The following is a 20,411-nucleotide window of genomic DNA, read 5'->3' on the forward strand; positions in this document are numbered from 1 at the left end:
AATGCTTACAAGTTATAGTCTTTTCCGTACCTTTATGGACAATGCAGGTCATGACACGAGATTTGAGCTGTTTGTTATTATTTTTACTACTTACTTGTAAAGCTACTTTTTCTTGTGGGTCAGTGGGGTGGAAGTGAATCTTTACTTTTCAGGTGAGACAATGTTGCGAATTAGTAATGGTTTTGGTTGGGGGTTTTTAACTGAACGTGTGTCATACATGTTAGGACATTGTCTTCTCGTGTTCTTCTAGAATTTAAACAAGATATTTGTCCTTTCAATACCTTCTTGCTGTTTTGAAAATTTGTTGGGAAAGATCTATCAATTATGTCTTTACAGGGTCCCCACCAGGTGAGGAATTTTATGAAAGTCTGGGAAAGGATAGGGCCTGTGTATTATTGTAGCTATGTAGACAGTATGGTTGATGAATCATGAAGAGGAAACATAACTGAAGGGCAAGGAATACAGGGGTGAAATATCATTGTTAAGTGAAATAAGCTGTTGACCCTTTAAACGCTAAGCCATTTTTACCATTACTTCCCTTTTGTGCTAGGTTGGGTTTTTTTAATGCTAATTTTCAACATGGCTATAAAAAAAGCTCATATCTTTCTTATTTATCATAATTTCTAATTACAGTAAGTAAGAAAAATGTGTCTTAAACAATGAACTACCATCCTTGCACTTTTTGCATAAGCAGTCATTGATTTCCTTTTTGTTTGCATGCTCTGATCAAAAGTAGACTGAATCTCATTTAAGTTGTATTTTTTGGGGGGTTTTTGTTTTTGTAAAGTGTTTTACGGCGCTCGCAACTGCATAAGGTCATATGAGCGCGTGGGACACTCCTAATATTTTCAGTTGGTAGGAAATTTTGAATTTTGCCCGGGTGGTGGCCGAAGCCTACTCTTATCGATTTTAGACCACCAAGGGATCTTCAATGTGCGCAACTTGCACACGGGCCCTCCAAGATTTTTCGCCCTTGTCCGAGAAGGCTAGGTGTAGATCTTTCCTACCAGAAGATCAGGGGTGTGGCAGAAAGACAGCAGTAAGGAGGAGCCAAGGAGTAGCAGTAGAAAGGCTGCAGAAAGAGTCAGGAGCCCAGAGGAGGGGGCAAAGGAGGTGAGGGGGTGGGGGCAGAAAGTGGAATTGAAAGCAGACAACAGAACATTGCTAGAGAGCAGGAAAGGAGGTAATTTTAGAGAAGAAAATTTTTCGGTCGCTACCCGGATTCGAACCCGGGACCTTTGAATGAGAGGCCAACACCTTAACCTCTAGGCCACGAGAGCCCCCTTTTAAGTTGTATGTACCATTTTTTAATTTTAAAAGTCCCTGTTTGCACTCTTTGTCATTGATTTCCATTTCGTTTTGCATGCTCTAATCAAGAGTCTATTGAATCTCATTAAATTTGAAAGTAAGCCAACTATATTTCGAATTGCACCTGATACGTTTGTCGTGTTTTCAAGCGTTTAAAGCTTGTTTAAGGCCTGGCCGCCTAAAGGGGATGGATTCGGCCGCACCTATGGCTTGCCACCAGCTGCACTCAGTGCAGCTGGCTGCGAAGTGGTAGGCCGAAGTTATGCAGAAAACACCCACTGCACTCTATACTTGAAATCTTTTAAGTTTCCAGCCTGCGACATTTTGGAATACCTGACAAAATCATCAAGCTTGTGAAGGCCACCTATGATGGAACAAACTGCCAAGTCTTCCTTGAAGGACAACTCTCAGAACCATTCCAGGTACAGACAGGAGTGCGACAAGGATGCTTGCTCTCACCTTTTCTCTTCATACTGGGTCATGAAAGAAGCCACCAGAGGCAAACATAATGGAATACAGTGGATCCCTTGGCAGCAGCTGGACGACTTGGACTTTTACGATGACCTTGCACTGCTCTCTCACTCACATGCTCATATGCAAGAAAAAACCAAGGAACTCAACAGCCTATCAAGGAGTGTTGGCCCACGTATACATCCAGACAAGTTAAAAGTAGTGAAGCTAGGAAAAGTTTCAAGCCCTGCTGTCACAGTGGAAGACACTCCCCTGGAAGAAGTGCACTCCTTTACCTACCTTGGAAGTGTCATCGATGGTAAAGGTGGTACCGAGGCAGAAGTTAAAGCCAGAACTGCCAAGGCAAGGTCAGCATTCAATCAATTATCAAAAGTCTGGAAAGCAAGCAACATCTCACAGCGCACCAAATTTCGACTCTTTTAACTCCAACGTCAAGTCTGTGCTCCTCTACGGCTGCGAAACTTGGAAGACAACAAAGACAGTACTGAATAAAGTCCAGACTTTCGTCAACAGATGTATGAGGAGTATTCTAAGAATTAAGTGGCTGGATAGAATAAGTAGACCTGCATGTGAGCCTCAACCAGATTGTCTGAAAATATTGTACCCCCCATAAGAGCTTTTGTGAGTGTCATAAAAGGCAGGAAGGACTTCTGAGTTACGAGCGACCACCCCAACAACCACAATAAAGAAGAGACCTAACCCTAACCCAAACACTACCCCTGGGCCTACCCTAAAAAGAACCTGCAACGGCCCTCATGTAAAAAGGTCAGCACAAGTCCAAAATGATTTTAAAGAACACTCCAAAATAAACAAGGAGCATAATATGGCGTACATTGCTATAATAGGGTTTGATACAATAACACAGTAGAATTGGAAAATGAATCCTCCATATAGGTCTAGTAATCTAAATAGATCTAGATCTAGTAAAACAAGTGAATAAGAAGAGGCCTTGGATGAGAAATCCGATTCCGAACAGAGGGACTCAGCTGAGTCTAGATTCTAAATAAATAATTCATGCACCTGATGAAATGCTTTTTACCAACATTAATATTACAGCACAACCTATGATAGGGTTTGTTGAAACAATAGAATTGGAATATGAATCCTCCATTAAGGTCTGTAGTGATCTATAAATCTAGATCTAGTAGAACAAGTGAGTCGGACTTGAATGAATCCACATGATCTGAACAATCGGTCAACAAATGAAATTCAAAATGGCCGCTCAAGAACGAAACTGAGTCGTCGTCCTTTTTCGTATTCGTATTTCTACTCAGGTTCCGACAATTATGTCGGAGACGTCGGCGGTCGGTACGAAATTTAAAGTGCCGACGGGAGAAAAAGGGGACGCTGGCAGTTAGCCAGGCCTCACACTTCGCACATTGACAAATACAGGTGGGCCTCGCGATAGCATCGGTCGGGTCGCATTTGTCGGATTTCAGACGATTGTCGGCAAACATGCAGGACTAAATAAGAAAGGAAGACCTGTCAGAAAGGACAGGACAAAAGGATATAGAAGTAGAAATAGGACTAAGAAAGTGGCGATGGAGAAGACACACCTTAAGAAAGTCCAGTGGAAACATCACAAGACAGTCACTGAAGTGGAACCCACAAGGAGCACGAGGCAAGGGCAGGCCGTGGGAAACATGGAGGAGGTGCGTGGAAAGGGACATGAAAGAGATGAAGCTCACTTGGAACGAGCTTGGAAGGATGCCCCAGGACAGAGATAAATGGAAGGAGCTTGTATGTGGCCTATACTCTGCCAGGGCTGAAAGGCATTGATGATGATGAAAATCCCCACCAGGTCAGGGCCCTTCCTGTGGCTTTCTTCCCCCCCCCCCCACGAAAATTAAGCTGGGAACCTCTTAGTGCAGAGGCAGTGTTAGCTTGGGGGAGGGGGGGGGTGTTCACTCATGGCCGCAAGTGGTCAAGTTAGTCTAGCAGTTATCAAAATTCAAAATACTAAAAATTTGCTTCCAAGTTCAGTTTTCGTCCTCTAGCGTTGCCTTCAGCCCCCACCCCCCGCATATATCTATTTTAAAAAATCATTACACCACCACCTCCCATTCCGGAGTCATATACGTCACAACGCTCAGACGGCTGGTACTCACACGATGCCTTATCATAGTCTGAATCGCTCTACCTCTTCTTGGATTTTTTTCCTTTCGCTTTGGACTTCTTTTCTTTTACTTCTAACTTTAGCTTCTTCTTATTCTCCATCTCCTTCTCCTTGGTTAGTCTCCTCTCTTTCTTGCATGTTCCTTCTATTTTCTTTCTATACTTTGCTTCTTTAGCTCCTCTCGCGGTTTTTCTCTTTCTTTTCGCGTCTTCCATTTGGGTCTGTCCACTTTTCTCATTTCCATCTTCACTTTCGTTTTGATCTTTCTCTTCTTGTTGATTAGAGAGTCAGTAATTTCTTTCCCACTGATGAGCGATGGAAGCTTTTCCAGCAATGTCTTTCTCTTGCCGCCATTACTCCTGCGTTGCAAAGTAGTAAGAACGAAGAGATCTTTCACTACTTTCAGTGTCAGATTGACTTGGCGTCTCCCCGTCCCTTCACTGACTGCTTGTTACACATTGTCAAAAACTTGTTTTGTCCCCTTTGGTTTTCCACTCATTTTGAGACCTGAAGAAAACATTATTTTGCGGGTGGTTGGCGGGTGCTCTTATGTGGTTTGCTCTTTCTTTCCCATAAAAAATCCATCGCCCCTATCTCCCCTTCTTTTTTTGTGTTTGTTACTCTCTTGTAACACCTCAAATCTTCGGCACTTATATGACCTTATGCAGTTGCGAGCAACGTAAAACCTCTACTAAAACTAAACATTATTTTTGATAGATTAGTGTTCAGTCCATGCCATACTTGAGGGTTTTTTGCTGCCGCTTAACATCTAATTAAAACCAGTAGGTGTTTTTGGCAAGTTAACGTGCTGTTACACTGGGATATGAAATGTAACAGAACTTATTATCCCCTCCTGTCACAGTATACTGACACGGGGCCAACCTGTCATAGCACTAGTCCCATAATGCAGGCGCTATCATTTTGGACTCTGGCCGCGGCCAGTAACTTTGCTGTAAAGCCTGTCCTCGGGGCGGCCGATTCGGCCGCATGTGGGCCCACATGAAAATTTACCCTGCCCTGGCTGCGGCCATTGAAGTTTCTCTGATAGTTTACGTTTGAGTGATATTTGACCAATGTTAGGCTTTAAAACATGCATTTTAAAACACAGATGCCACACTAGGTTGAAAAAATAATATTTTATTTTAGTTGTGATAAGAGTTTATGAAAAACTGAAATTTCACGAAGGAATGTTTTGTTGGGTGGAAAGTTCAAACCCGAAAAATTGAGAAGCTGGGTTGGCAGTCACCCAGTACTATAATCTATTGTTTAAAGACCATGCTACAAAATGTTACAATGTACTTAGTACATATATGCATTCATTTAAAGACATGTTGACTTTTTATCATTGATAGACGGCCTTATTTTTCCCTCGAATTGGAGTCTTGAAAAAAATTTTCCAGGATTTGGTGGGACCCTGTCTTTACTAAGTCGGTGCCAGGTTGGTTTCATGCTAGAAGTTATATCGATCACATGTTGAAAATGAATTGTAACAGCAGTACTGAAAAAGGTCTCTGTTCTAACTGAACAATGGTTTAAAAGGCAGAAATATATTGGGATTTGTTTTGTTTTTTTAACAGACTCATCAAGACCTCATGTGAATTCAATTGACCATGCCGCGTCGGGAAGCCTGTCGAGTAGTGTTGGCCTGTCCAGCACTACAAACACGAACTCTGTCTCTCTGACTTCCTCGGGAAATCCCAGCGTGCCGTCGGAGCCATCACCACAGACCCTGGCTGTGGCAGCTACGCCGGCGCTCAGTTCCGTCAACTCGTCAGCTTCGTCAGGCATCACTTCCTCTCAGGTCCTCAACAGCCGGACGGACGTACCGCCAGTCATGAATGGCCCGCTCAGTGCTGGTGGTCCTTCCAAGGTGAGAGAAGACATGCTTTTTCAATTGTCGTATAATGGCTTTTTTGGGGTTCATGATAATTTTGGTCAGGTTGGTTTTCATTGGAGTTGTGTTTGATTTCCAAGTCTTCTTGTTCAGTGATGAATTTGGTTCATTAGCCTTTTTTTTTTTCACATCCGGAATTTCTGTGGAGTTCAGGGGTCCATAGTTCTTCATGGCTGTAACATTTTACCAACTATAAATATGTGAGCGTGCCGGGTGAAAGGTACCAAAAGACACATTTGCTCGAACCGAGATATCGGGCTTCAAAGATCAAAAATAACATTTTTGACAAAAACTAAGTTTCATTAAAAATGGATTCTTTAGCCATTCATATATCAATACTTACAAGCACTTTAGTTTCTTTTACCTTAAAATAGATTTTTAAAGCGAGGTATTTTGTATAATCCCTAGAAATGCGTAAGAAAATTTGTTTTCTGAGTAAACATATCGGATGGTTTCTCTTGTCCATTCTTAAAGTTAACTCAATCACATTGCACACCAAAATTTAGGTCATTCTCTCCCCTCTCTAGTCGCAGGTAGTGCGCATGAATATCTAGAACATGTAAACGAAGCGAAGCTTTGCGCATCCAAACCCTTTCGCTTTTTTTTTAGAGCAGACTTGTACATATATCGCTTTTTTCTGCCTTGCACAAACCTAGCCTAGATCTATTTATTAAAAATAATTTTTCAAGGTGGTGGTGAATTTGTTTTGAAGAGGTAATATAAACACTTTAAAGCTGTTCTTTTGTCTTAGCTGCTTTTTAAAGTTGGTTTGTGAGTAGCAAATGTGTTGTCAGGTCGTCGAGAAGCCATAGATCTCTCTGTTTAAAGCCGTTTTTCTCAAAACTTGGTTTCCATACCCTGCCTTGTAAAATCTCCCATATCTCAAAAACTACTGAAGATATCTTAAGAATTCAAAACGCATGTTGTTCAGAAATGATCTCTGTACATGAAAAGGCAAAAAAACGGGATTCTTCAAAATGCGTCATTTGGTTCCTTTCACCAGGCACACACACATGTGATGTGACTTTTTTTTTCTTCACTGTGCTTCCACCCTTCTGTATTTTTACGGAAATCCGTACTTTCTGCCAGTTCCCTACTTGTTCCTCCATCATTATCAACTCCATCAGTAAAATACTGCAACAGCGTAGGACTACCGAAATTCCATAGCAAAAGATCCGTACTCGCCTTCGTATCTTCTTGTATAAGTTACGGATATTTACGTTAATTCTCTCGGCAATAAGTTAATGTTATAGAGACCTGCCAGATTGCGCATTTCTTGTAATCAGCCATTATTTCGCTATGCCCTGTGCATTCATTGCGGGTTGGTCGGCAGTACATTTTTACCTGCAGATTGATCAAAATCTCGCAAAACTTTTTGTGCCAATTTCCTCCTTTCTATCATTCACTCATTCATTCCTTCTATCTTCGGATTGTTGCCACGACTTGAAAATCTGCGGGTTGATCAAGTTAATTGACTTGTGATTTTAGACAAAAAATTACTGTCAGAAACAAACTTTTGCTAAAAAAAATTTAGATCTAGAAAAATTATCAATGCGAAGACTCTACGGCATGGGAACGCGACGAGGGCTGCGATGACAGAATTTTTTATGCTAAAATTACTAAAATCAAGAATAATTCAAAGTGGTTTTCCGAGGTTGTGACGTGCGACATTCAGACGTGCAACATTCAGACGTGAAAATTGAGGAAAATTAGGGTATATGCTGGGTAACTATTGTGAAAGTAATATCTATTCATTATTTCCAGGTTTGCCTTCTATCAGTGGTGCGATGACAAATTAATTGAATTATAGTAATTATAGTAGCAATGGAAGGTGAACCTGCTTTTAAACATTGTCAGCAATTGAAAGATATGTAGGTGAAGATATCAAACAAGACAAAATGTTGGTGAAAAAACAAAGGAAACAAATGTAATGGGTTGTAGTCAATATCTTCGAACGGGTTCCCAAATGTAGCAATGCCCACCGAGTGCGTTTTGTTGTGCCGATTTTTGGCCCCCGCAGCGGGGGTGTTTCGCGGGACGCACTAACGCAAAGGTTGTTGTCTTCAACTCGCTCTCACACCGCTTTTGTGAATGGATATGAATGAAACTTGGCAGCCAATCAGAAAAGAGGTCAATCTCGTAGTATCCAGTTTGACAACTTCGTACCCATTCAAGAAGCAGTCGAAAACGTTTGCGAAAGTGGTTGATGTGGTGCGCTTTGAAGATTTTTCGGAGCTGTGATTTGTCAAACTGACTGATACATTGTACACCATTTTTCTTTATTCCCTTAAAATTTCATGCTTCTGTGTTTAGAGGTTTTCGCCTAATCTTTAAAAATGTGGGAGTAACTAAAGGAAAAAACGGCATTGCCATTTGCGCGTGCTGAGTGAACGACCGGCGGCTGGGAAATTTCCACTTAGTGACGTCATCAGCAATCGGTCGCCCTTTCCGGTTCACATAAGCGGGGCCTCGTTTGTAGCGGCCGAGGCGACGGATGGCTAATGACGTCACTAAGTGGAAATTAAACGGGGGCCTTGATAAGTTTCGTTTTTGTTGCATTTTAGTCACAATACAATAGATGTAGTCGTTTTTATTTGCTTGATTGCATGACAGAAGAATAGAAACAGAAAAGCAAACATCTTGAGAAATGGTATGGCATTGTGTTTGCGTTATGATAGCCTATTCCGCCCTCTTGGGAAAGCACACACTTGGACTCGTCCCGTGTGCTCTGTTTGGAAAAGTGAGGCATTAAGATTGTTATTAAAGAGTATGGTACTTATTTAGTCCAGTCTGGGAAGATAGTCCCGTTTATACATTGTTATCGTTCACACGTGAGTGCGTGTGTGTGTGTGTGAGAGAGAGAGAGAAGGGGAGGGTGTAAATATGTTACATTTATTGTATGAGTTGTAGCCTACGCATGCAAAATATTCCCATGACTTGTAAACTATATTATCTGAACGCATCTTAATCTACCACACAATAGGACACTGTCCAACAATGGATGTACACAGAGACGATCTTATTTTCTTTATATAACAAAGTATGCATGCTTTTACTAGTAGCTGGATTTATTAGACATAAATCCTGCTCTCTACTTACATTTTTGTGACTAATTGATCCAGAGCATTGCTTGGCAAGGAGGAACCTTTTATGTTTCCAAGTTTCATTCAAATATCATGACTTTTGGGAGAACATGTATTACTGATAATCTTTGTAAATCTGTAAAGAATGCCACTTTTTTACCTGTTAATGTCTCTAAAACTCAAAAAGTATGACAGATATTAAAAATCTTGACAGCATGACAAGATTCTGCATTAAAAAATGTACTAGACTGCCAAGTTTCATTTACATATTCCAAGAAATAGGCGAGCTATGACAAATATTGTCTCAAAACGCACCGAAAACCGCCACATTTTTACCTATAAACGTCTTCATAACTCAAAAAATGGGATAGCTATGAAAAATCTGAAAGCAGGACTAGATTCTGCACTAGAAAATGAGCGAGTTATGACGAATATTGTCTCAAAACTCACCACAGAGCGTCCCATATTTGGGGGATTTTTCATTGTATAAAAGTGTACCAAAAATTAATTGATTAAAAATTTCGTAACTTTTTTGTTTATTGATGGATTTCAAAAATTCAAACCGTTCCCTGCTCTGTGAAGATACAGCTACAAAATGCACCTATTTGCAAACACTTTCTGGCGAATATAGATTTTTCGTGGTCATTGCTACCAAATGCCATTTTCAACCCTCTAAAAGCTCTTAAGTTTCAATTTTGCCCCCTGTACCCCCATCGGGACGCTGTCCCTGGACCCTACTGGCCCCCAGACCCCTCGCAGAATTTTCCTTACTTTTCAGCTTCAGCTGGTAGAAAGCGATGTTTTTAGCTGTTATTGTACTTACTTGTTCGCTCCTTGCAGAAACATAGTGGTTATTCTCACCAGACTGAAAATATTGAACATCTCTACAACATGATCTTGTCACACTTGCAGAATGACCAGATGTCTCTTCGAACAATGGCACAGCAAGTCATAGCAAATGCTGAACTTGAAAAGATTATGCCTTCATCTCATGCTCCTGTTGATTCTTTGAGTGAGTATAGATTTGTGCTTGTATTACAAATTGTTTTTCTTTTCTTTTTTTTCTCCCTTCCTTGACACAAAAAAAATATTTGTTTGCAGGAGAAAGTTTTGCATTTTTCCTGCATAGAAATAGGTTGTAAATTTATTATTATGTCTACATTGAAAATCGTGTCTGTGTATCGATATGTATTTTCTGTCCTTTAAAAGAATCATTAAGAATGTCTCCAGGGGTTTTTGGTGCAGAATTTGTTAAAAGATAAACCATTGCCCTGTTAGTAAAGCGACACTGGAGCAGTATTTCACCATTTTTTATAAAGTCACTGATAATGCGGAAGCATTCATTGAAAAATGGGACTGTCAATTTTGAAAGAGCCCCCACTCCCACCCCCAGAATATTTACCTTATGATTTCTACTCTTTAAATATTGGCCTGAGTGATAGTCACTCACAGTGAGCAGAGCTGTTCTCAGCAGTCTTATTTTATAAACAAATTGTAGGGTAATGACCAGTTGATTTTGTCAAGCCTTAAAATTTATTCCCACACTAGATGAACCAACTCCTTGGAGGATTGTCAGTCGTAATTTTCCTAAGAGGTCAAGTTGTGTGGCTCTCCTCTGTGTGATTCAAAACTAACGTGTACTGTAAATAATTTTCTTTTGAATGGAGCCAGCCAGTCCTGATGCCTTAACTGGCATGTCATGTCACTCTTCAAGGCTGTCTTTTATGGCAAAGCAGTGTTCATGTGTACAGAAAGGCTTGTCTGTTGATTTGAAAGGTAAATACATTGAAAGCAGAAATATTACAGACTCAAGACATTGTTAAGTTTTTTTTCGCAGTTTTTCCTCTCCTGAGCAATATGTGTGCTCTTACATTTCATGGATAGAACAAAAGGGGTCATTGGCCTATTTTCCCAGCCTGGAAAAACCTGTAAAAGAAAAGTTTTGTGTTTGAGACTATTTAGAACTTTTGTGTCATGTTTTTTTGTTGTTGTTTTTTTAGGTTTCCAATTTTTTAAAGGAGAATAGGAATGCGGTGGGTACTTGTTTGTTTGGTAGATTTTTGTTTAGGGGGGTCCAGCATGTTAAAAATTTGTTTTTGAGCGCTGATTGAATTTTGTTTTTGAGCACTGATTTATTTTATCTTTTTTGTACAATGTAGTGACATTCCCTTTCTCCTCTCACAGATGCATACAATAATTCATCTCCTGCACCCTCAAGCCAGACGCCCACTGTGCCGTCATCGTCAGAGCCGTGTTCAGTTACTCTCACAGATGCCCAGCTGGCATCACAGTTGCCGCAACAGCAAATGCCTCAGGCTCCTCAGACAAACACAATCCACTTAAACCCTTTGTTAGGGATGGCTCCCCTGGGGCCCATCCAGCTCACGAAAGACCAACACTACCAGTTGTCCAATTTGGAAGCAGCGTACCACCACCTTCCGCACCCCTCGGACTCCGAAAGAATGAGGTGATTATTACTGTCCTACCTAAGCTTCTCAGGAAGCTGAGAATGTTTTGGAACATTATAGGGTCGGAGTAATTTTACCGTAGTTACTATTTTTTCTTGTTCTGGTGCAAGAATTTTGTTCCTAGTTTCCTCATATGGTTTCAGAGCTTTTAAAGCGGTGGGATTTCCAGTACTTGATATATAGATATGTTAGATATTTTTAGAAATTAGATTCTAAACCACAAAAAAAAAAGGGAAAAAATTGAAAAAGATTTACCAAGGTCACCCGAGGAAGATCTTCACGAATACCGACTTCATGTATGCGGCTCATCTTTATAAGTTCATTGTTTTCTGCCATTTACTTCCAAGAATGAATTTCTTTTGTTTTTTTAATCTTGGGGTTTTTAACTCGTTTGGGCCAGAATTAATTTCATGGATTCAGAGTTAAATCTGTGCTGTTGTTTAGAATTAAAAGAAAGTGTATTGTAAAGGGATTTGATTTAAGTCTTGATTTGGAAGTGAGTGGGTTAGTTATAAATCCAAAACTCAAGTGTGACACAATGTGATCTCAAAAAATGCGCATTCAGGCGTAAAATTTTCGCCCTCAAAAAAAAAAAGTATCGTCATGTCTATTTTTCGCTCGACCAATATTATAAACATTGGTTTGGAAGACTGGACGGAAATGTTTGTTAAATTTGGGGATGTGTAAATGACACACTGGCAGGAGGGATTTTTTTTTAATGACACCAATAGGATAGGAGTTGAGCATAACACCTAATATTTTGATGTTCTTTCAATCCCTTTCTACTTTTTTTGTTTTTGTTTCAGACACTTCTTGCCGCGCAATCCATGTCCAACACCTACGTATTACCCGTCAGCTACATTTCCTCATGCAGATACTGTTGAGTTATATCAGCGGTGTAGTACGGAGACACTCTTCTTCATATTCTACTATATGGAGGTAAGTTCATGAGAATTGTTAGGGGCATGGAATGATTTGTGAAGCAACAAGGCTTAATACCCTGATTGTGATGTCTGAAGAATTTCAGCCATTGTCTTTTGCTAATTACAGGTTCACATTGCGAGTACGCAAGCTTTGTAATGAGTCATTTTCTTTTACTGAAGAAAAATACTTTATTGGGGGGGGGTTTTCCTTGGTCTTATTTTGATTTTTTGTCTTTTTTTGTGATAGTCATCATCATTTTTTTTATGATAGCGCAGTCATAGTTCTGTTGCTGATGACTCCCTTTGCCGAAGCTTGTGCGGTTTTTTTAGTTCAGAGGGGTGGGGTTTTTTTCGCATTATTGCTTCAGCGTATGTGGCTTGAGTACTGCTTGGGGGCTCTCGTGGCCTAGAGGTTAAGGTGTTTGCCTCTCATTCCAAGGTCCCGGGTTCGAATCCGGGTAGCGATGGAAAAATTTTCGTCTCTAAAATTGTCTCCTTTCACCCCCTTTCCTGCTCTCTTGAAATATACTGCGGTCTGCTTTCGTCTCCACTTTCTGCCCCCACCCCTCTTCTCCTTTGCCCCCTTGTCTGGGCTTCTGACTCTTTCTGCAGCCTTTCCTCTGCTTCTCCTTGGCTCCCACTTACTGTTGTCTTTCAGCCACACCCCTGATCTTCTTGTAGGAAATATCTACACTTAGCCTTCTGGGACACGGGCGAAAAATCTCAGAGGTGCCATGTGCAAGTTGGGCACGTTAAAGATTCCTTGGTGGTCCAAAATCGATAAAAGTAGGCTTTGGCCGCCACCCGGGCAAAATTCAAAATTTCCTACCAACTGAAATGTTAGGCATGTTCCGCATGCTCATATGACCTTATGCAGTTGCGAGTGCCATAAAACACTTACCAAAAAAAAAAAAATGACTACTGCTTTTAGAAACTACAACCACTTCCACAGCGAAAGAGCAGGAAATGGGTAGGAATGCACTTCTGGTTCTCTGAGTGCCAAGTGCCGTTGTGCGTAGGATAATGTTTCTGTGTTTATCACACGGAGAGTTACTGGCTGTAATAAGCTGTGACAATTGGGCAGACTGTTGCCATCGCCAGTCCTTTTTTGTGTTCTCCATGGGTAAACATTTAAGTTGCTTACAATTCACAACTGATTTGTTTTCTGAAAATTAGGTGAAAGAAGAAATCACATTCTGTTGTTGCCCTTGCAATTTTTATAATACCCATAATACGTGTGCAAGGTTTCGTGTCTTTATGTCTGTTAGTTTTGTCACAGTGATCGTTTGGAAAACACATTGAAATGGCAGGTGCACAGGGTACATCAAAGACAAATATGGCGGGTAGCCAGTGAGTTAAAAATTGTCTTGCAGCTGAGAGTCTGCATTCCAAAATGTCCTCAGTTCTGTCCTAATAATACGTACTCTGTTCAGAAAGCTATCAGACAGTATACAGCTGTTATGTAAAGTAATTCAAGGTAGTAATCGTAATCGTTAAATGTGTTTGTGCCTGGTGAAAGGTACCAAATGACGCATTTTGAAGAATCCCGGGGTTTTTTTTGGCATTTTCAAGTACAGAGATCTTTTCTGGACAATGCGCTTTTTAAATTTTAAACAGGGGTTTTATTTTTTATATATGGATACCCCCGGGGCAGTGCCACTGACTAGTGTCTTTAGGCCATTCCCAAAGGGGGAACATTTCTCGTTCAAGCACAGTAGAATTGTAAATGGGCTGATTCATCATGTCACGCTCATAACTGTGCCTGATCTACAACAGGGAACTGTTGCTTTTTCTTCCCTAATCCTTACTATTGTCTTTTTCCTCTACTTCTCTTGTGTGTTTGTCACACTCTTGTGACCTGCTATTTCCGGGGTGCCCTGATAGTTGAAGCAGACCTTGTGCTGTTGAAGCTAGAGAGGTGAGCAGAGTAAATCTGATTCCCTGTAAGGACTTCTCTGTTGACACCCACCCCTTGGCGCTCATATGACCGTATGCAGTTGCGAGCGCCGTAAAACCCTCTACTATAAAAAACATTTTTTTAAAAGATAGGGTGATTTTGTAAGGCAGGGTACGGAAACAAAGTTTTGAGAAAAACAGGTTTAAAGTTTCCGTTTGTTTCTGCTACAAAAAGATAGATCTACGGCTTTGAGACGACCTGACGACACATTTGCTACTCACAAATCAACTTTAAAAAGCAGCTTAGACAAAAGAACAGCTTCAAAGTGTTTATATTACGTCTTCAAAACAAATTCACCGCCACCTTGAACAAAAATTTTCAAGAAAGAGATTTAGCGACTCAAGTTTGCTCTCCAAAAAAGCGAAAGGGTTTGGATGCGCAAAGCTTCACTTTGTTTACATGTTCGAATTATTTATGCTCACTACCTGCCTCTTGAAAGGGGAGAGAATGACCTAAATTTTGGTATGCAATGTGATTGGGTCGACTCTATGAATAGACAAGAGAAACCAATTTTTTTACACTTTGGGGGGGGGGGGGTATGCAATATACCTTGTGTTGAAAACATCTTTAAAAATGTATTTTAAAGTTTAAAAAATCAAGTCCTTGTAAATTTCAATATATAAATTAAACTAGGTCTAGGCCGTAGATTTGCTATAAGTTGCTATGGCTAAATCGAGGGCTGGTGAGTCGCAGATGGATGAAGAATATTTTGTTTTCTCTCCTCTTTCCTTCATCTTTCACTCTAATAATATTAAAAGAACATTTAAAGTAAAATCTAAGCGAAATTTCCTTTTGATATATTAAATAGTTTCAGCACAATGCGTGTCTAAGGTTAGTTCAGACAGGGGTCCCCCCAGCAAGGCAGGGTTAATTGGGTTCAATGGACATAAAAGCTGTTGAGCTGAAAAACAAAATCTGGGAGGGGGGGGGGATGTCAAACTGGCGGAAATATGCTGATGTCTTTGATATCATTATTTTGACGAGCGCCTGATTTCACAGTTAAGGTTATATTGCAATATTTCCGTTCCCAGCCTGTTTCAAATGATGCATACTTCTTAAGTCTGAGCAACATGTGCTGCTACCTCTAAGGAACCTCTGATGAACCTATGGCTGGGCTCGGTCCATTCGTTTTAAGGTTTGACACCTCCACTGGGAAAAACAGAAAAACAATAAACTATATGTTATTAAACCCAAACTAGAACAGCGAAATCCTTCGGACCTCTCCAGAAGAGACGAAGTCATTTTTACTCGATTGTGCATCGGACACATGGCCCTGACCCACAAATACCTCCTACAGGGAGATGAGAAGCCGTTCGGTGTCGGATGCGACACAGATTTTAATACCATTAGACACATCTTAACTGAATGTCTAGTGGAGAGATCCGAAGGAAATATTATAAATGCAAAAAATTGCAAGACATTTTTTCCGTCGTTGGTCCCAGCAAAATTTTGAATTTTATTAAGTCCATTGGCCTTTATGGCAAATTGTAAAGTAAAATTGTACTATTTAAAATTTTTATGTTAACTAGAAAAATTATTTTAGATTGAAAATATATGTATATTTACACTGATTTTTAAGATTTAACTACTGACCCGAGCAAGCCGTACAGCGAACTGTTGTGAACAAGACCAACTTGTTTTGCACGCTCATATGAACTTATGCAGTCGTGAGCGCCGTAAAACCCTATACTACTAACTAAGATTTGACATCTCTTACATACACAGGGCTGCCTAAATCTACTGATTTTTCCGGTAGTTACTGATTTTGGGCCTGTTCTACCGCCATACCGATAAAGGTGTCAAAACCAGAAAAATAATAAATTATATGAAATTAAACCCAAACTAGAACAGCGAAATCCTTCGGATCTCTCCAGAAGAGACGAAGTCATTTTTACTCGATTGCGCATCGGACACACGGCCCTGACCCACAAATACCTCCTACAGGGAGATGAGAAGCCGTTCTGTGTCGGATGCGACTCAGATTTTACCATTAGACACATTTTAACAGAATGTCTAGACTTTGGAGAGATCCGAAGGAAATATTATAAATTCCGTGCATTTAATTTATATAAATCCTACTGAACTTTTCAACAAAGATACTTTCGACTCTCTAGATTAAGTGTGTACAATTTAAGATTTCAACGAGGAATTCATGTAAAATGAGTTTAAGTCACACTGGTCGGACTTCTAAAATCTGAACAGCCATAGTTCTTCATGAACATTGTCAATTGGGTGTGGCCATTTCGTTTGACCAAACACTCAGCACAGCGTCGACGCATGGACAGGACATGCCTTCGGAGACAGTGCTTCCACTCTTCCGTATTTTACGGAAATCCGTACTTCCTGCCAGTTCCGTACTTGTTCCTCCATCATTATCAACTCCCCCCGTAAAAAGCTGCGACAGCGTAGGACTACAGAAATTCCATAGCAAAAGATCCGTACTCGCCTTCGTATCGTCTAGTTCTAGTATAAATTATGGATGTTTACGGTAATTCTCTCGGCAATAAGTTAATGTTATAGAAACCTGCCAGATTGTGCATTTCCTGCTATCGGCCATTATTCCGCTATGCCCCATGCATTCATTGCGGGTTGGTCTGAAGTACACTTTTACCTGTGGATGGATCAAAATGTGGCGAACCTTTTGTGCCAATTTCTTCCTTTCTATCATTCACTCATTCTTTCTGTCTATCTTCGCATTGTTGCCGCGACTGGAAAGTCTGCGCGTTCATCAGGTAAATTGACTTGTGATCTTAGACAGAAAATTACTGTCAGAAAGAAACTTTTCTACAAATTTGTCTAGATCTAGAGAAATGATCAATACGAAGATTTAGCGGCATGGAAACACGATAAGGGCCACGATGAAAGAAATTTATGCTAAAACCAGCCTAAAACTACTAAAATCAAGAATAATTCGAAGTGGTGTTCCGAGGTTGTGACATGCAACATTCAGAAGTGAAATTTAAGGAAAATTAGGGTATACGCCGGGTAAGTGTATTTTGAAATTTCATATCTATTCATTATTCCCAGGTTTGCCTTCTATCCATGGTGCAATGACAAGTTAATTGAATTATAGTAGCAATAGAATGGGAAGCTGCTTTTAAACATTGCCATCAATGGAAATATATTATGTTGATCTTGGTGAAGAAAGCAAACAGGACAAAATGTTGGTGAAAAAATAAATGTTGTGGTTTGTAGGCAATCTCTTCAAACAGGCTCCCAAATGCCATTTTCAACACTCTAAAAGCTATCAATTCCAGTTGCTTCTTCCCCCCGGGGCAGTGCCACTGACTGTAGTGTCTTTAGGTCGTTCCCAAAGGGGGGACACCCATCCCTTGGCACTCATATGACCTTATGCAGTTACGAGTGCCGTAAAACACTCTACTATTTTTTTAAAAATTTTATTTAAAAAACGCCCCCTGAACCCCCACCGGGGCTCTCTCCTTGGGCGGCCCCCAAACCCCCAGCAGAATTTTTCTTACTTTTCAGCTTCAGCTGATGGAAGCACTGATAAATGGCTAAAGAATTCATTTTTAATGGAACTTAGTTTTTGTCAAAAATTTTATTTCTGACCTTTGAAGCCTGATATCTTGGTTCGAGGAAATGCGTCTTTTGGTACCTTTCACCAGGCACGCTCACAAATTGTTTTATTAAAGTTGTATTCCTTTTCTTTTCAGGGAACAAAGGCTCAATACTTGGCAGCAAAAGCATTGAAGAAACAATCGTGGAGGTTTCACACCAAGTACATGATGTGGTTTCAGAGACATGAAGAGCCAAAGCAAATCACGGAAGAGTATGAGCAGGTGAGCCATTTGCATTTTGAACCTTTGACCCTATGCCCCTTCAACAAATCTAAGCTCTGACAGCTTTATATTTTGGGCCGCAATTTGTTTTTTGTAACACCACTGCCATTGTAAATGACCGAGACGAATTTCTCTTTGCGAGATTAATAAAGATTGTAACTATCCTTTTTTTAAGGCTTTTCGATATCCTATCCTTGTTAGTCCTTTTCTTAAGTGTAGGTCTTGTTATGGGTTTTCAGTCATGTTTTCACATTCACAGGAAAGGGTATGGTATACCTTAGTTTTGATTCTGGGATTATCAAATTAGACGACTTGTGAATGTTTTATGACAGTTAACAAATTCCCTCCTAGATCTACCAATGGGGCCTTATGGTTTTAAGCTCATGATCAGCCTAGGTTCTGGTTTTCCTGTAACTAATGTAAAGGAAATCCTTGTTGTGAGAGTCACAGTGTGTAGCTGTGAGATTATTTTTAGAACCTCATGGCCACCTTTGCTTCAACCAAAGATTCTCCACTAGTAGAAAATCTTAGCTCCAATATTCTTCATTTGCAATTATTTTTTAGATTTTGACCCCTTTTCGAACATGAATGGTCTGAAATGTAAACAACTCTGGTAGGTAAAACGGAGTAAAAACAGTAACTTCTAGCTCACTTCAAGCTTGTTTACGTAAACAGCTGACTGTGCGAGCGTGCCCTGCTAGCTGTTATCATCTGTTGATCTTTCAGTTTTACACTTGGATTGACTTTAAAAATTCGTTTTTATTGTGTTTTAGTGCAATTTTTTTTTTTAACATTTGAAAATGTAGTACTTGAAATTGGATTCAGATTTATATAGGTAAAATATGGCAACATTTAGTTCTGGAACACTGTTCGTTTAGTGCTTCATTAATGTATCGGCATGTTGCATTGATATAAATGTTCAACCATGTACATTTTATTTTGTCTTCGACTTTTGACTAAATTTTGCTATTGCTTGTGTCTCTTCCTCTCAGGGCACATACATCTACTTTGACTATGAGAAGTGGGGCCAAAAGAAAAAAGAGGGTTTTACATTTGAGTACAGATATTTGGAAGACAGAGACTTAAACTAGTTGAGTGTGCCACGGCAAAAAGAGACCATGACCCTTTTTGTCTGCAGTTTTTCGTCTCATATCAGAGCTTGTGATAGAAACGAGCCATTTTGATTCCAAGGACATCACATGAGAGAGCTGAAGAGTAGCTGCTGGAGCGAGGACTTGTTTCATCCTCAGTGTTCACTTTCTGCACAGCATTTTTGGGAGGGAAGTTCGACCCACACTTGATGGATCTCAGTGCGTTTGTGGGATAGTGAGCGTGTGTTGCGCTTGAGAGTGGGTGCCTAAAGCCTGTCTCTCTTCCGCCTGTGGAAGTTGTAGCCTGCCGGAGCCTTGTTCACCAAAGACAAAACACAGTGGCATGCGCAAGCACAAGAATGGAGAACTTGACCTGCCTTTGCTCTGCAGATGTTTTTATAATGGGGCCGTCCAAGAACAAATGCTTCACACGTTGTGGTGTATATAGAAGAATGATGAGAATGATTCAGCAACCAAAAACTACACTCCTTCTGACTCGTACTCATAGCTTGTTATCGAGGTTTACTTCTGTTGTTTTGTTTGGATAGGAAATGTGGTATGGGACATGGGTAAGTTGGGGCGTTTTTAGGGTGGGGGGGGTGCCTTCCTTTTTATTGTGATTTGATAAGGGGAGAATATGTGTTGTTTCCATTGGTTGCTTCCTTGTAAGTGAAGAAATGATAGTGTAAGATGAGGTCTTCAGAAATCTGGCAGTACTCTTCTCAAGTAGTGACCCTCTCTTTTTGACAGGGGTAAGGGAAGATGTGCTTGTTTATGAACTGGGACCTCCTCTGTTGTGGCTGTGCAATCGTTTAACCACTACCAAGATTCGTAGCTGTGATCTGGCATATTTTTAACCCCTTTGCAATATAAATGCGACGTCTTAATTTGCCATTGCCCCGTTATTTCCGTTTGGGTGTGGGTTTGGGGTTTGTTTTGTTTTTTAAGCTAACTGCACTTCTCTCTGAGGGAGCATGGGATTGTTATGCCTTTTGGCATCTCTAGAATTTTTGCCCATTGTTTCCAATAACATTAGGCAGATATGTTTTTGTTCTAATGAAAGATTTGAAAATTAAAGAAAGTGAAAGTTCTTTTTTTTTCTAGGATCGTTTCAGAGACCATCGAGATGCATTTTGCCTTACAGAAGCCTGATTCATGCCTTAAGAAACAGATCTAAATTGTTTTACCTAAAGTTTTCTATTTTTTGTTAAGTATACACATCTGTTCAAGTGTAACAAAACTTGTTGAGATTTTTTTCTTTTCCTAGATTGAGGAAATTGAAGCTGAATAAGTTGTATCT

General features: G+C 40.2%; 1 protein-coding gene across 3 annotated transcripts in view; it reads left to right on the forward strand.

The window, feature by feature from the left end:
* Nucleotides 1–20,202, forward strand: part of LOC101848355 (CCR4-NOT transcription complex subunit 3) — a 35,516-nt gene extending 15,314 nt beyond the window's left edge. The window contains exons 13-19 of one of the 3 annotated variants that reach the window (XM_013082751.2): nucleotides 5,473–5,765; nucleotides 9,785–9,884; nucleotides 10,544–10,648; nucleotides 11,057–11,339; nucleotides 12,147–12,279; nucleotides 17,895–18,020; nucleotides 19,013–19,111. In XM_013082751.2, the coding sequence (XP_012938205.1) occupies nucleotides 5,473–5,765; nucleotides 9,785–9,884; nucleotides 10,544–10,648; nucleotides 11,057–11,339; nucleotides 12,147–12,279; nucleotides 17,895–18,020; nucleotides 19,013–19,111 (1,139 nt within the window). Of the gene's footprint in view, nucleotides 1–5,472; nucleotides 5,766–9,784; nucleotides 9,885–10,543; nucleotides 10,649–11,056; nucleotides 11,340–12,146; nucleotides 12,280–17,894; nucleotides 18,021–19,012 lie in introns of all 3 variants that reach the window. The other 2 variants (XM_013082750.2, XM_005098735.3) reach the window with 2 other exon arrangements.
* The last annotated feature ends 209 nt before the right edge of the window (nucleotides 20,203–20,411 follow it).

This window comes from Aplysia californica, unplaced genomic scaffold, assembly GCF_000002075.1.
Source record: "Aplysia californica isolate F4 #8 unplaced genomic scaffold, AplCal3.0 scaffold00192, whole genome shotgun sequence".
Taxonomy (NCBI): Eukaryota; Metazoa; Mollusca; class Gastropoda; order Aplysiida; family Aplysiidae; genus Aplysia; species Aplysia californica.